General features: G+C 38.9%; 1 protein-coding gene across 3 annotated transcripts in view; it reads right to left on the bottom strand.

Moving 5' to 3' along the window:
• CAB39 (calcium binding protein 39) overlaps positions 1-16,343 on the bottom strand; it is a 41,850-nt gene that overhangs the window by 13,035 nt on the left and 12,472 nt on the right. The window contains exon 2 of one of the 3 annotated variants that reach the window (XM_032697934.1): positions 7,138-7,294. In XM_032697934.1, the coding sequence (XP_032553825.1) occupies positions 7,138-7,251 (114 nt within the window). In that variant the 5' untranslated portion in view covers positions 7,252-7,294. Of the gene's footprint in view, positions 1-844; positions 897-3,314; positions 3,443-7,137; positions 7,295-16,343 lie in introns of those variants that run through there. The other 2 variants (XM_032697936.1, XM_032697935.1) reach the window with 2 other exon arrangements.

Below are 16,343 nucleotides of genomic sequence, written 5' to 3'. Positions count from 1 at the left end.
ATCCTTCCCCATTTCAAGTCCATCTTACAGAAGACAGACAGGTCTGACCTCTCACTTAGGAAAGCCAGGGTGAGGAATTCCTAAATTGCCATGATGAGCTGGAGCAGCATTTAGCAGTGGAAACACAGTTATCTCAGGAGTAAAAAATAAATAAATAAATCAACAAGAACACTTCTAAACACCCAGTTCTGAATCTTAAAGCACAACTGTTTTGGACCAAAAAAAAAAAAGAACTACTCCTTTCAATATATATGTTTACTTAGCCTGGGGGCAAAATGCTGGAAATTATCATCCTAAGTAGGTGGTTTAATTATACTATATTAGTTCTTCACGTGCCTAAAAAGTCTGAATGGCTTGTGACTGATTTTCAGTAATTAGATGAACCTGCCAACAAAGTATGCATACACTTTAAGTATTTATGATTGATAGCTCGTGGAAAATTAATTAAGTGAAAAAATGATGACTTTCTAGATATTGCCGGTCTTCCAAAGGGTTATGTCAGAAGATTTCTCATTTGTGCTTTTCATCTAGAGAGGCTTTAAGATCAGCATGACCATGCACTATTCAAGCCAGAGCCATTCCAGCTTTGCTAGGTATGCATGTAAGGATTCCATGACCTTTAAGGAGGCTCCATATCATCTTTAGCTCCTCCACAACTTTCCACTCTCTGCTGCCTCCCTCTTCTTGCTAACTGCAGTTCCCAGTCCCAGTTGTCTCCTCCTCAATCGAAATTCCAAAGGATTTTCTGTGCACTTGTTAGTAAGACAGTAAGAAGCAGGTGCTCAGTAAGACTGCTCAGATTCATGACAGCTCCTGAAGACATTAAGTGGGAAAGTCAGCTTACCATATTGTAGCAGTATTACACCACACAATTTCTCTAAAATTCAGAAGAAATGCCTCTTTTCTAGGAAAAGAACAGGAACATCTGTCAAACATGGAGATGCAAAGAGCTGTCTTTGATAAATGGCTACCAAAAAAGAAGAAGCAGTAATAAAACCTCTATTGCAGTTTGTCCCTGCACACTGATGTAAGATGAAAGAGGAAGAAAGGCAGAAGTTCAAGTAACTACCTATTTTAAGTAAGATGATGGTATTGAGGAAATGCTTGTAATTAAAAACAATGCTAATGGAGAATTTTTCATCCTAAAACGCCAGGAAACAGAACAAGCCTCCCCAAACCCAAAACTATTAATCATGCTTGAGGGCTGTCCCTCACCATCAGCCCAAGAAAGATATTAGTGATGGAAATGCTTACAAACCAGGCAGAAAACACTGCAGTGTTTCCCAACACTGAGGGCTTTAACAAAAAAAGAAAAAAAAAAAAAGGCAAAAAAAGCATAGTTTTCTAGCCTAGCATGAACACACAACTTGGTAACTTCAAGAACAGACAGCAGGACTTAAATGCTCTTCACAACTGTCAAGACCATCTGAATATCCTTCACCTGAACTTGGAATGACATGAAGCTTTAGTGGGAAGTAATGGCTAGAGACATAGAGTCATAGAAGAGAATCACAGAATCATTTAGGCTGGAAAATGGACTTCAGCTCAAGTCCAATCACTAACTTAGCCCTGCCAAGTCCACCACTAAACCATGGCCCTAAGAAACACGGAACAGCTTAGCTGGAAGATCCCTCAGGAGGTCATCAGGGTCCAACCATCTGCTCCAGGCAGGGCCAGCCATGCTCTGAACAGCTCCGTGGATGGACACCCCACCACCCCTCCAGGCAGCCTGCACCAGTGTCTGACCACCTCCACCATGAAGAGTCTTGCTTGCATCACTCCAACTTAGGCCAAACTACCATTTCTGCAAATACAGAAATATGAGGTTTTCTGAAACTATTGTATCAATAGCCAAGGTCTTCTGATGTGCTACAATTTCATAAAATGTAACATCTCTGTACTTCCTTCTCTTCTACAACTTAACATCAAAAAGAATAGAAATAAACTACAAACTTTCAGAATCCCTCTTCCATATTCCACGAACTCTCTAACATATTCCAAACACAAGATGTGCAGACCTATTTCTGCCCTTTCAGTGGAGAGCTACACTGAAAAATATAAAGCTACATTAAATATCAATGTTAACAGCCTAGCAAAAAAACTAGTAAAAAAAAAAATCAAGAAAGACAAAGCTGGGTAGCATTACTTGCATGATTTACCTAAGGTACTGAGATCTACATAATTTCCTAATGCACTGCTTTCTTTTAACAGGAAAAGTCTCTAGAGAAAGATCAAAATACACAGTGAAGTTAATCCAAAAACCCATGATCAAAAGTCAATTAACAATCAGACACCATATATAAAAAATAAATAAACTATATCCCAATACTATATATAAGCACAGTATATTTAATATATACAGAATCAAGTTTATAGATATATATATTAAATATATATATAAGTATGTATATAAAATAGTCTCTAAGTGTATATTATATATTTATATATTAAAATTTATATTTTATAGGTATTAACATTTATATATATGTATGTTTTCAACACTAAGAAGGAGCAACCAGCATTTTAGAGAAAAATTCTGCGGCAAGTCACATCTGAAATTTAATGGTGCCAGACGATACCATCTGAGGACAAGTCAAACTATGAAACTTAAATACAAGGCAAGGAAAATAAGGAAAGTACTTACTTCTCTTTTTATCAAAGATAAGAAGATATTATTTAAAAATAAATGCAGACACCATGAAGTCACACACATGACTGTTACACAAGAATAGTTGCATGTTTTTATAGCTATGAACTACTATGGTTTATTCCAGCGCCAAGAAATATAACTGAAATACCCTAAAATTTACTATTTCCTTAAAGACTAAGCAGTGCAGATACCAAATACTTCATTTAGACTTGAACAGCTGGAGTATGTGAGGTTTATGAACAGTAGGAAAAGATGAAGAACACGTGGTCAGTCCCAAAATATTTCCAATGAGCTTGAAGGCTCCAGGTCTATGAACCCCTGTGGTTGGGGGTTCTGTACTCATGGGTAATACAGTTACAGCAACTGCACTATTAATGAAAACATACATCAAAAAGATAAAACAGATAGGCTTTGAGCCTATACTTGGTGAATATTTTTACTAGTCTAGAGTAGTATCTATCATAAGTAACAAACAGAATTTTTTAATGATTCTATTTAAAATTGACTGTATTTCAAAATGCTTATAAAACTATACCATTTTGTAAATGGTACACTGTCTACATCAGTGCAGTGTACATTCTGAAGGCCAAAAATGACTGGGTGATTTTTCAGCAGATATTTAGCACAAAGAGCTAAGTTCAATTAGAAAAGAAGCACATCTCACCTGTTACTTCCAGAAGAAGCTTCATCTTTCCTCTTTGAGTAACAGCCCCACACTGTAGGCCAGGCAGATCACTTAACCTTTAGCCTTCTTTCAACCATGGATTAATTGTATGCACGTGCACAGCAAAGTTAAAGTTTTACTGCTTTGTAAATGGCAGCTTAACTCACTGAATGAAAGCTGACCTGTGGCAACCTGGTGTAATGAATGTTACATTTGGGTAGCTGAGTGCAAGCAGAACATGGTACAGCCCCATGACACAGTGTGTGCCCATCCTATAGAGAGCTGGTGATGTAAATAAGAGAGGCCAATCATGTCTGCAATAGCAAGAGCTGCTCTGGGCAGGTTAACCCAAGGTCGGAGGGTAGGGAAGAACGAGTTTATTACATGAGTAAATATTTACCTTCACAACAGTACACATGTGCCACAAACCAAGCTAACTGGTAGTGTAAAAATAAATGCTGATGTCAGCCAACAAGGGGGAAGAGATGCAAATCGAGACTAACTAATGGGCTGGGTCACAGTTAGGTCCCAATTACATGAAAGGAATTTTCCTTTCCTTTCCCTTTAGCCCCCCCCCCCCTTTCTGAAAGAACACAAGTCGTGGAGAACAAACAGCATGTGTGATGAACACGTTTTCAGTTATACTTGACATCTCATTTCCCTTTCAAAATGCTAACAGATAGCAAGCTATCCCCTCTATCTAACACAAGACTGCAGCCAGCCAGCCCCCAGAGCTGTGGTACACAGGGCAGCCCCTCAACAACGAGCCACAGTGCAGCTACTTCAGATGGCAGCTCCTAAGAAAGTACCACACACTTCAAGGACGTTTCAAAATGACCTGGAGAACTACATGGTTAATTTTTCTCCAGTTTTCACACAGCTCAAAGAAAGACAGATTAACATGTAAACTAGAATTCACTTGAATTTCAGATTTTCAGTTATAAAACCAATTTTCCAGTATTGCAGGGCAGAATGCTTCATGAGTGAACAAGAGGCATCATGACCCCAACTGTTTTACACCTTTTGTTTTGAAGAATATCTTCCATGTGGATTATAAAGAATGTACAGGAACACACACTATCCAAGCTTTAAAAATCTTTATTACCTCCTTTGCTTTGCCCTCCTCTCACAAAACATTAAAGGTTTTAAATTTCAGCCTAAGCACTGAAAAAACTGAGCAATTCTGTTCAAACATAGTTAACTACACTTACTTATAGGGAAAATTATTTGTCTAATTTTCTTCCAAATCTGTATTGTCAAATGTGTTATGAAACTCTCTAAGAGCATCTTCCACATAGCAAACTGAGTATTTTAATTTTAAGAAAAAAAGTAGTATAGGACAAGTAGATATTCCCTGTTAAAAGCTTGTCTTTAGCACAAACAGTAATCAACAGTGAGTATGTACCAGGCTGCTCAGCACTGAAATTTCATTTTTGATAAGTGACAGGCTACAAAAGCATACCCCTGGATCAAACAGAGACCATGAAGAAGAAATTACTGAGAGAGAGAGAGACCATATTTTATACAAGTCTAGTCACTAATAAAATGAAGTCATTAAAAAAGAAAAACTTTTGCATCCTTCTTCCTTTTTAGTAAAAGGCAGTAATTTTTGTGCTTTATGTGCAGTGAGTTTTTCTGTTTCTGTTCCAGTACTATCTACATAACTCACCCTTTCATCAGCACAGAATTCTTCTCCAAAAGAGGCTGAAAAGTTACATTACAGAAAGGATCATCATAATGAAAGGGATAATGAAAGATAAAAAGATGCATAAATACTGACATATGGGCACAAAGAAATCTTTGTTCTTTTCTAACAATGGTTGCTGCTCAGACCCCTGCTGTCTTTTAACTCCAAAGTCACTCCAGTCATTTCAACAGACTGGACAGGAAGAGGGCACAAATTCAGGGTGTCTAATCAGAGCTGTGCCCTCAAAGATTTGATGACTGGTCTGTAAAATATTGAAGACCTTCCTCTACCAAACCAGCAAACCATCCGAGATAAACAGTCACAGCCAGAGGCACCTTCCTGAAGTCCTGGCTTGCCAAGGAACAACTATTTCCTGAAGAATCTCTATATGGAGGTGTTGACATTAGTGTTGTGTATGTTTGGATCCATCAGCTGCTCTCCTTCCTGAATAATGAGGATGACAGGGAACAGCACCACCACACCCCGGCTCAGTCTCCTGAATTCCAGGATTTAACCCTCCTCTCATTTAACCTAGTGAACATGGCTACCCTTCTGTACTCCTTCAAGCACAATGTGTTGCTCTCTACATGACACAAGAAACCACTCTTACAGGCTCAGCATATTATTTCTTGTCCAAGCAGCAGCCTCACATAAATGAGGTCTTTCAGAAGGATGGAGGTGTGGGACTGAAGGCCAGCAAGAAAAAATGGTATGTAATAACCTTCAGCTATAGCATCAAGACCACAGGCATATGCTACAGTGCACAGCCATCCACAATGGGATGAAGCTGGTCTGTTCTCCATTAGAGGTCTAAGCAACAAAAGATGCCACAAAAGAGCACGGATTTTAAGATCAAGCCCCATCTCCAGGAATTAACAATGGGGCCGAGATGAAGGAGGTAGTGCCATGTCTCATCACAGACTCTTCAGAATGCACCTTCCCCTCCTCTCCTGACAGATGTCTCTTTTAGTAAAAGAAGAAAAGCCTTCACACAGGCCTGCATAACACACCATAATATTTTTCTCTCCAGCAAGAGAGAAAAAGTGTCAAGGAAAAATACCGTGGTACACCGTAAGACACCTGGAACATAACACATGCTGGCAGTGGGGTAGAAGATGCTGATTTTTAAAAAATATTGGGATAAAGATGGCAATTTGATTAAGCCCCAGATTCTCCTGCACTTAAAAAGTAGTAGTGCCAAATCTAGGTGAAACTGAATATAGAGGAACTGGCCACATTCTGCTTAAAAATACTAGTGAACATGAAAAGATTGTGACTAACTCCTACACAGGACTGTGGATACCAAGAATGGTACATAATAGCTAAATAATGCTGGGAGAGGATCCAAGGAGGGTATTATAGCCTGCTTCAAAAGCTGGTATATTGGAGAGGGAGGTGTTTTGTTCACTTGTTTTTTTTGGTTTGTTGGGGTTTTATAACTATTCAAACCTATGACCTTGTGCTGTGTTTATCAGGAAAAACTTCATCTAAACAGTGAATACTTCTGCCATATAAGTCACTGGGGTGGGATGCAGCTGCATACAGGCTGAACTTAAAGATCATTTTCAGTCATGTTAGCAAGACTACCAGTTGAGAAGTAAGTGACCGTCAACAAGGAGAGATCCTGAAGTAGCAAGACATCCATCTAAAGGAAGCTGCACTAGCACAGAAACTTTTCACCACATCTTCCTGTGGGCTGAAGAAAAGGCAGGAAAATCAAAGTATATTCTCTGCTGATATCCATAGGGACACCAAGTTCTTTGGTTCCAGTAAGGGACACTCTGCTCTGTGAACATTTGCATGGACAAGCAGAGACAGAACTATGGTGCAGTAGTAAAGGCTCTCTGGTGGTCACAAGCACCAGAACACCCTAGAGCTGTAAGCTGCTTACTAAAGAATGCAATGTCCCACAGTTCCAAACCAAATTATTTTAAGTATCATTATCAGCTGCCAGTGGCATAAAAATGCAAAGCCAACCAACATGAAACACACCCGTTCAAAGGTACATAACTTACCCGTTATCAGACTATAAAACCCAAAAATAATTCCTAATTGATTCAGTTTCCACAGCTGTAAATTCCAACCCCCTCCCCACCCCTTCCAAAATGTTTAGCAATTGGAAAGTCACAACTGTACCTTTTCTGCCTTTTTGTCAGAGATATCTTGTTTTTCTAGAACTGCCATACTTTCCTTCAGGTTCTTCACTATGTCTGCAGGAGACTTGTGGGACTTGCCAAAAGGGAATGGCATGATTGCAAACCACAAGGTCTTTCTTCTACAGCTCCTGCTTCACCTGGAAAAGGAGGAGAAAAAAGGTACATCAAAAATGAACAGGTGAACTAGAGCTTGCCACGACAAACTTAAATTCTTGTAATTCTAATTCTTTTAAAACACAAGATGCAGAATCTAAGAACTCACATTAAGATCATCATCTCATTCTTCAGGAACAAATTAAAGAGCACATTAATTATATCCAAAGCCACGCACTGTACAGATGCCACATTTGGGCAAGACTAACAAGGATAAATTATTCCAATTAATGCTGTCAAGCAAAATGCCTTCCTACATGAGGTCTTTGACACACAGGTCATCATGTCTCAGTGGCCCTGCAGTGACTGTCCAGGTACATGCTTTTATCCAGATTCATTCCATAACAAATGCAAAGCAGACCCCAAAGCCTGCACCTCAGCGCAGGACCTACAAGCACGATGCAGACAAGGCTACAGAGAGCAGCTTATTCCTATGTCAAGACACTTGGCAAGTCCTGGCATTTTCCTATCAATACTACTGTAATTTCATACTGAAATACAGTCTCACCCTCACTCATTTTATGGGAAATACAATTTGTCACCAATAACAGGGTGACAAATGTGACACGGATGTAAATAAAGCATTTGTAAAACCAACATCTGATATGTGTCTCTTTCAAAAAGATAAAACATGTCTTACAGGAGAAACTTTCCTTCCCTGAAAATATTTGGCTCTTGAATCCAAATACATTTATTTTTCTGTATATTTACATTATTTGCTTTTACACACACACACACACACAAATATATTTGCTTCTGTATACAAAACAGAAGACTATTACTAAAATAAATGAGCATACTAAATCTTTTGTTACTAAACACATACATCCACATCTAAACAGTAATAAAACCTTCTAACAAGTGAACTCCATAAAGCATATTTCTACAACTCTCATCTAGACAGAAAAGAACAGGAAACTATATTAAAAATGCTGACAGTGCTACTTCTGCTAGACACAAAAGACAGCTGAAGAAGCAGGCAGAGCAGAGACTGCACTGTCATTCCAAAGAAGGGAGGCTACCCTGAAAGTTTAATTTCTATCTCCCTGCAATGTCCACATGATTTGGTAACAAGTCCTCTATAACCAGTACATGTAACAGCACTTTGCTCCTTGATTAAAATACCAGCTCATCCACCATGAACTCCAAAATGTTACTCCTGATCTTAGTCAACAGTGTTTTGATCAAGGATTAAAAATACCAATTTAATACTATTTTTAGTTACTTTGATTTTTAAAACAAACAAGTTGGGCTGGCCCAAGGGCAACAATTTAAAGGGGAAGAACAGAAGCACTCGGATCTTTAGCCAACTAAATTTTATAAATAGGGATTTCAGGTAACCAGCTACAGAGATCATCCTTCACTGTTCCATGCCTTTGACTGACTTCACACAGCTGATAAAAAGCATAAGGTATGTAGATTTTAATTAGATTACTTTCAGATAAAAGTATCAGCAGGAAAGTTGAAACAAGACTTTCCACCAGCCATTTCCATTCTTTAACAGATCACAAGGACCTTCTGTTGCATTTATTGTGCAGTATAATATTTGTGTCATTATAATATCTCTCATTCACAATTTGCACAAAAAAAGGGGCTGTAACACTGAAATTACAAGCACAGGACTGGTACCCTAAGAGATAAAATACCTCCAGGTTATCCCTTAGACAAGAGAATTTTATGCCTCAAACTTCATCACATCTAGTGGAACCAAAAGCTACATCTAAGAAAAGCACCACTACTTACTGTTATTTAACAAAAAATTTAATGGCATTTCAAACAATGTTTAAAGAAAATTTCACACAGGATTTTTTTTTTCTCCTAGAAAGAGACAGGTGTGAAAATAAGCACAATTTCCCTACAACATGGAGACATACCTCCATCATCACAGCAACATTTCAAATGTTCCCTTTATCTCTCCCTTTGATTACTACTCCTGCCAAGTGAAGATGAGCCCTGAAAACAAATCCGAATTCTTTCACACTTGCATATCATCATTGATAATAACAGTGTTTAACAACTACTCTGCATATTCATTCTGGAAGATGGCTATACCCATGTAACACAGTAGGACTGGCTCAAAAAGCTGCTAGTCTTAACTCCTTGGATTATGTGTTAAAACAATCAAAACCAGTAGGAATCAAAACAGGTGAGAGAACAAAAACATTATATGGAATCACAAAATCTGTTATTACAGCAATATACAAAAGAAAATAAATCAAACCAATAAAATGACTCTGCACACTCATCCTCTAGAGCAGAACTATGCTACTCCTAAACTAAAAGACTACATGGACAACACATAAAACCTATGGAAATACAAAATAATGAGAAACAACTGTCCTCATGGTGTGCCCAGTATCTATGTTTGCAAAACTTGCTTTGCCTCCACACAGTGCTCAATTTCTTAAGTTAAAAATAGTCTACAGCTTTGCCTTATGAAACCTTACAGGTTCTGCATAAATCAGATGCACATACATGCAAACACAAGTTGTACACAAGTTTCATTGTATGTACTAGCATATCTAAAAAAAATAATCAATTAATAGCAGTTCACTAGCATATAGTTATACTAAGTATTTTTTCCCAATTCAGGCAAGTTCCTGGATGAATTTCTCATAAGCAATTTGGAAAAATCAGGAAACACTGTCAGCACCATTAAGAAGGAAATCCACACCCTTGACTACTGAAGGTGACATTTTGCTTCAAGGTATTTCATTTATTATATAAAATGGAATAAATATACTGTTTATGCCATTTCAATTTTATTACTGGAAGGAAGGCAGTGGCACTGCCAGGAACATTATGTGGGGCCTGACTGAAGATCCCACTAACCCTGAAGCAAAGTTCTGTTACTGAAGAACCTGTGTCACATCCTGCCAAAAAAAAAAAAAAAAGCAGGAGCAGTCCTTCCCTTTGTCTCTCAAAGCTGTACTTCATGCAGGAGAACATAGACAGGCTGTTCCTTTTTCAGCCCAGCAAAACTACCCCCAGCAGCACCCTGTGTGTGCACAATAGACAATGACAACATCTGTGTGAGGTTGGAAAGAGCTGCCACCACCCACATCTGCAACATGAGAAAAAAGGGGAACAACATCAAGTGACATTTTCTGTAAATAAGAACAGGCCTTACATCATGTCAAATGATAACTGATTCACAATACCAGCACCTGGCTGCCTTGCAAATCCTGGATAAAAACACTGATTGTGGCTAAAGAAAGGCATCACAGGACTCTCGGAAAGTTCAACTGCAACAAGTACATGGCCAGCTCTGTGCTCTGCTGGGCTGCTTGGTTTTATCTTCCCTTCCCAGAAACCTCACTTTTATCCATTTGTTAAAAAAGAGACCACGAACAATATTACACAAATCTCCAGCTTTCTCAGGCAGGCACTTTATCTCACCAATATTCAAGCAGGCCCAACCTACCAAAATGTAAGGTCCTCAAAGCACCGGGGTCACAGCCACAATTAGAAATCTTGAATGACGTTATCAATCCAAAGGGACCATTAAACAACAACAACATGGCATTCAGCCAAACACCCAGAGATTTGACTTCCACTGACACACACTCAGGCACACTGGGACATTTGGGCTTTTGTGATAAGCAGAGATAGTAACCCCTCTGTTTCAGATAGTATATAACTTCCAGCTCTGTCAATGCAGCTTACATCCCTGCAGTTTGCTTCATGTATAAGGCTTTGTATTGTTTTATTCACTGCACCGACCACACAATCAATTCATGCCCAGTTTAAATCTACTACATTGCATATATAAGATTGTTTTATATAAGATTGTTTTTTTAACTAGGCAGAACGCTTAAAAGCATTTCTCTGTGAGGAGGAAAAAAAATGCCACAAGAACAAATACAGAAGCAAGATAAATTCCTTTCCTTTAATTAATTTAATTCTCTAAAGAATAGATAAACCAGCCTGGAGTATGGTCTCTCATGTAACTTCACTTTTTCTTATTCAAAGGTTCAGAAAATGTGCCACCTCTATACCAGAAATGTGTGCTACAGTTTAAAAACTGATTGCTTAACAAGAGCAGGGTTTTTCTGTTGTAGGTAGTATGCTTTTATTATTGCAAGCTCCCTGCATTACTATTTTCAGAACAATACTGGTACAAGAAATAGTACAATGACACTCCTGACTGCAGTGAAATGTGGAGTTACTCCACAGACAAATGAATTAACCAGCACTGAAATCTCACCAAGGCAGGCTTTTAAAGCTACATTGAAGGCAAAGGAATACAAGCAGCACAAGCAGAGGCACAAAAGCAAACTTAACCTTTCTACTTAAAGAGCAAACAGCCACCATTCCCCCATGCAAAATGCTACTTAGATAACGTATAAAGTCCCCCTATACCCAATTTTGTGAAACAAACAAGTGCAATAAACTCAATTCCTTATTCTATCCTAGGCCTTACAGTTTAATTGCACTATATTAAAGCCTCTTGCTGCCTTGTTTACACGCCAAGAGTTTAAGGTGAGTGCTTTTAGCAAGCTCCTAAGGAGGAAAAGAGGAAAAAACCCTTCAGCTATTTCCTGGTTACAACTGCACATGTTAAAAAAATTCCAAGCCTAGTGAAAAACCACGTGGTAACATCCAGTTAATGTGCACATAAGGAGATAAGTCGAAGATCAAACAAAACCAACATAATTTTTTAATAAGGTCAAATAATTAACAGTGAGGTTCCCCAAGACAAATGAGCCAACCCAAGAGCTGGCACCACTGATGGGGGAGGCCCCGTTCCTTCTCTGCTCCTCGCACCATCTCCTTCCCCCTGCTTTTATGCTCGGCCCAGCTGAGCCATCCATGAGCTAAGCCACTCACTGAGAGACCACAAAACTAACACCTAAAAGGAAAGCAAGCAGTGAGTAGTGTGAGGAACGTAGAGAATACATCCCTTTGGCCAGCAAGCAGTTGTGAATCAGCTCCCTCATCCCGTGACCTCGCCATAGGAGCACCTCATGGTAAGGCTGGAGCTGAATCCATAGCAGGACTGAAGGGGGAAGGTCCCTCTCCATCATTATTTTGAGTGGTCTGATATTTGTCTGAGTGCTCCATGTGTGGCTGAACTCTCCAAAATGGCAGAAGACAAAGCCAACAAAAATGAGGGAAAACGAATTAAAAAAAAAAATAAATAAAAATAAATCGGAAAGGTTCTTAAGACAAACCAGTACATGGTACTCCCAACTGTGAGCCAGTGTCAGCCCAAGGGAGGAGGAGAGGAAAAGGCTGGGGCAGGCAGGAGGGAAGGGCACATCACCTCCTCCAGGCACAGGAAGGTGTCAACCTCTATCCTGAAATCATATCACCTGTCGATTACACTCCGCAGCGTTAATAACACACAGGAGAACGGCTTAAACAAATACAGTTAAATAAACTAATGAGTCCACAACGGCAAAATATCTAGATTCACAACAAACAGCTGGGTCTACTCTGTGTGTGGATTTTTAATTGACAATTTATCAGTCTATTACTGACAAAACATGCTGCATCTTGCTAAAAAGAGGCATGTTGTTATTAAAAAATAAAACACAGCAGGCTCATGTTTGTCTTGATAGAACTGATTTCCCTCAGAACCTGCTCTTTTGCTGCAGGTCTCTCAAATTAACAGGGATCATTAAGCCAGTATTGAAAACAGTAACATAAATCAGTTTTCATCACATCTTATTGTTACAAGTGGCTGTTAGTTCAGTCAGAATTCACCGCTGTGAAGTCTGGTTGGGATGATAAAACCAGAAATAGATCAAGAAATTATGCATTTTTAAAAGCACTGTCTCACAGTCAGGCATGCTTAGCATCCAGAAGGAAGACTGACAGCCATTCCTTTGATCCAAGAACCATTTTTTATGCAAGCTATCATGCTCCTTGGGAAAAAAAATACTCGAGTACTTCAAAGCCAGATGCAGACACCATACCAGTATTTAGCCAGATGTAAGTTCCTGGCTGTACTTTCTGTAAGCACCATATGTGTGCAGAGCAGCCCTGCCCTGGTGCATGTCCAGCAGCTGGCATGGCAGGACAGCAGCCAGGTGCCACTGTGAGGTATCTGGAATATCGCTGCCAGCTCATCCCTGCGAATTCCTGGCTGCAGCATGTCTTCCTGAAAGGCCTCACCACTTCTAATTGCACAAGGATTGCTGACCCAAGGCAGCATCCATCATTTCCTTCAGTGTATTATTTAAATTGAGCGCTCACATTCCTCATTAAAACATTCTTTCATATTTTTCATGTGCTGTTTTCTACTATATCTTTCAGTATTCTCATTCTGGATATGTGGTTTCCCACCAGATTAACCAATTTTCAAGAGCTTCAGCATTGTACCGAAACAATTCTTTCATTTTCTTTTTGATATGCTAAACAAACTGAAGCATGGCAGCCTCTCATCCAAAATAGATGTCTAAATAGCATAGTTTATTAATACCTCACCTGCAAAACTTTCCTATCCCAGAGGAAATGAGATTGATAAAGAGCAAAAGCCACACCTCAGTGTATTTCAGGGCTCCAGCAGGAACTATTCAGTATAACCATGGCTTTACTTGCACAAGTATGCCATTAACAGAATGGCTGTGGCTGTAACTGGTAATTACTGCCACTACCAGCTGGCAGAATTCAGGAGTACAGTCCAGCTCTAAGGCATTTTTGCTATCCTGTAAATACTTCCACGCACCTTTTCAGCATTTCCTTCAACATAACTTTAAAACATGGATAGGAGGACTAACTACATCAACTGTCTCTGATGTAAGAAGTAAAACTATTGACATACTAAATACCTAAAGCAATCAGTGATCTGTTTGGATCTGCCATGATATTTTGTAAGTAATATAATTAATACATAAAAGTTTTCCTGCAAGAGAGGTACGCTCATCTCATACCTGGCATGTCCCACCCACCACTGAATATTAGAAGCTTTCTTAAAATTCACTATCAACTTGTTCAAGTCTACAGCACACAAAAGCTTTAAAATTGTTCAAAAGCAGTTTCACAACTCTGCATCACAGAATTATTTGTGGTGTGACCCACTTAAAGATTAAAATGGGGGGGAAAAAATCCCCTCTCTGAGAATGGCAGCTCAGTTCAGGGAAAAATTAAAATCATGAAGGAAAAAAAAAATCCCTCCTGTAACACAGATGAACAATAAAGTGAACAAAAAAATTTAATTTAATGGAGAAAAAAAAGAAAATTGGAAAATAAATTTCTACCAAAAAATGAAATTCATAATGTGACTTAGCTTCTTAGTTTCTGAAAATTTCAAAGCAATTAAGTTCCTGGAAGTTCATAGCCCTGCTTGTTTCTTTAGCACCAAATGCCAACTGATTCCTTTCATTAAGCAGGCCTCTCTCTTGCCATTCAATTAATTTACTGATCCTTTTGCCTCTTCAAGAGCCTCCTCCTCCAGCAGACACCTGCATGATGCTGGACAAAGAGAAGGGCAGCTCCTGCCATGACACTCTTCTACCTCACTGCAGCCTCCTAAAACTGCCTTGTACTTTGTGACTTGCACATTACTGCATTCATTGCAGTTTAACACACAAAAAAAATTAAGCAGAAACTGGTTTCAAATAATGTTGCTGCTTTTAAGGGGCTTCAGAGATCCAGCATAAGCAGAAAGCTTGTTAATACTAATGCTCAGTATCTGAAATCCCAGCTCTGTCTCCATGTTCAAGGAAATCTTATGACTCAGCTTCTTTCCCTGGTGTACTGTTTAGAGTTACCCCACCCATTCATTTCCCCACAAACCTTACTGCTATACTGCAGTATGGTATACAGACAAGCATGTAAATGCCTCACCCATTCCTTGGTAAATACATTTTAAAAATAATAATAAACCTAAGTTTCACCACGAAAAGTAACTATTATCTTTAACACACTGCACCAAAAAAAAAAAAAGAAAAAAAAAAAGAACTTACTTGAAGCTTCAAGAAAAGTTGTCAGACAATATGTCCACTTCTAGCCAGGTAGAAGCTGAAATAATTTTCTCATAACCTGGTATTACAGTCAATCCCTGTTGGCTCAGATGCCTGTACTGCATCATCACAAACCCCAGAATATTTGCTACATGACAAAAAACACTGCAACTATGTATGTGCCACTCCACGCACCCTTGGAAGCAAAAATTCAAAGCAAGAGTCTCCTTTGTAACTATTTCTATTCCTTGGTATATGTTATTTACATTATTTTCCAGAGGTTCTTTTTGCATCAGATTTCTGATATACATCTAAGGGTGAATTTTGAGAGCGAAGAAACGGCAAAAGGGGAGGCAGAAGGACAAAGCAGTTTAATCTCTGACCTATTTCGCATCGTGCTCTGGAGTTCACACATTCCAACAACTAAACACGTCTGCAGGAGCATCAGAAACCACACAGGAGAAGGACAGAAAACCCCATCAGCACCACAGCATCGGCATTTGGCCTTAACCACACAGCCAGGGGCACGATCAGAGGGAAAACAGATCACTCCAAACACGAGTCAGTGACGTAAGCAAGGAGGATGAGAATCCCAAGTACCAGCAGGAGACAGAAAGGGAAATGCACACGTGCTTTTGGGGCGTCTTATTTTGAAGAGAAGTTGAGAACAATTAAACTGCGAGGACGGTTCTGGGATTGCTCCAGACCAATCCCCTAAGGTGCAATTTTCTTTAGAGAATACTCTCTCAAACAAGAAACTACACTCACTAAAACCACTCTCTAGTAGCACAAGCAACAAAGCTAGGAAAAAAAAAGGAAATGGATAAAGTATTTACCCAAATATCATTTCAGTAAGAATCATGTCACAGTATTACTTTTAAAACTGACTTTTAAGAAAAACAACAATATTTTTCCCGTGGTTCCTTTACTTTCTTTGGAGACCATACTCTGTGGCCTGCTAGAAACTTCTAATGCTCAACATAAGTTTATCAAAGTTCAGCACAACATAACTCTTCATCTACTTTACCTGAAGATCACAGATCTCTAATAAAGATAACATACAAAAGAATAAGATCACTTAAGGAAGGACAACATTAAAGCATTAAGATAATGGGCTATAAAA

This window comes from Chiroxiphia lanceolata, chromosome 10, assembly GCF_009829145.1.
Source record: "Chiroxiphia lanceolata isolate bChiLan1 chromosome 10, bChiLan1.pri, whole genome shotgun sequence".
Classification (NCBI taxonomy): Eukaryota; Metazoa; Chordata; class Aves; order Passeriformes; family Pipridae; genus Chiroxiphia; species Chiroxiphia lanceolata.
Note: the sequence above shows the minus strand (reverse complement) of the source record. Positions and strands in the feature narration are given on the sequence as shown.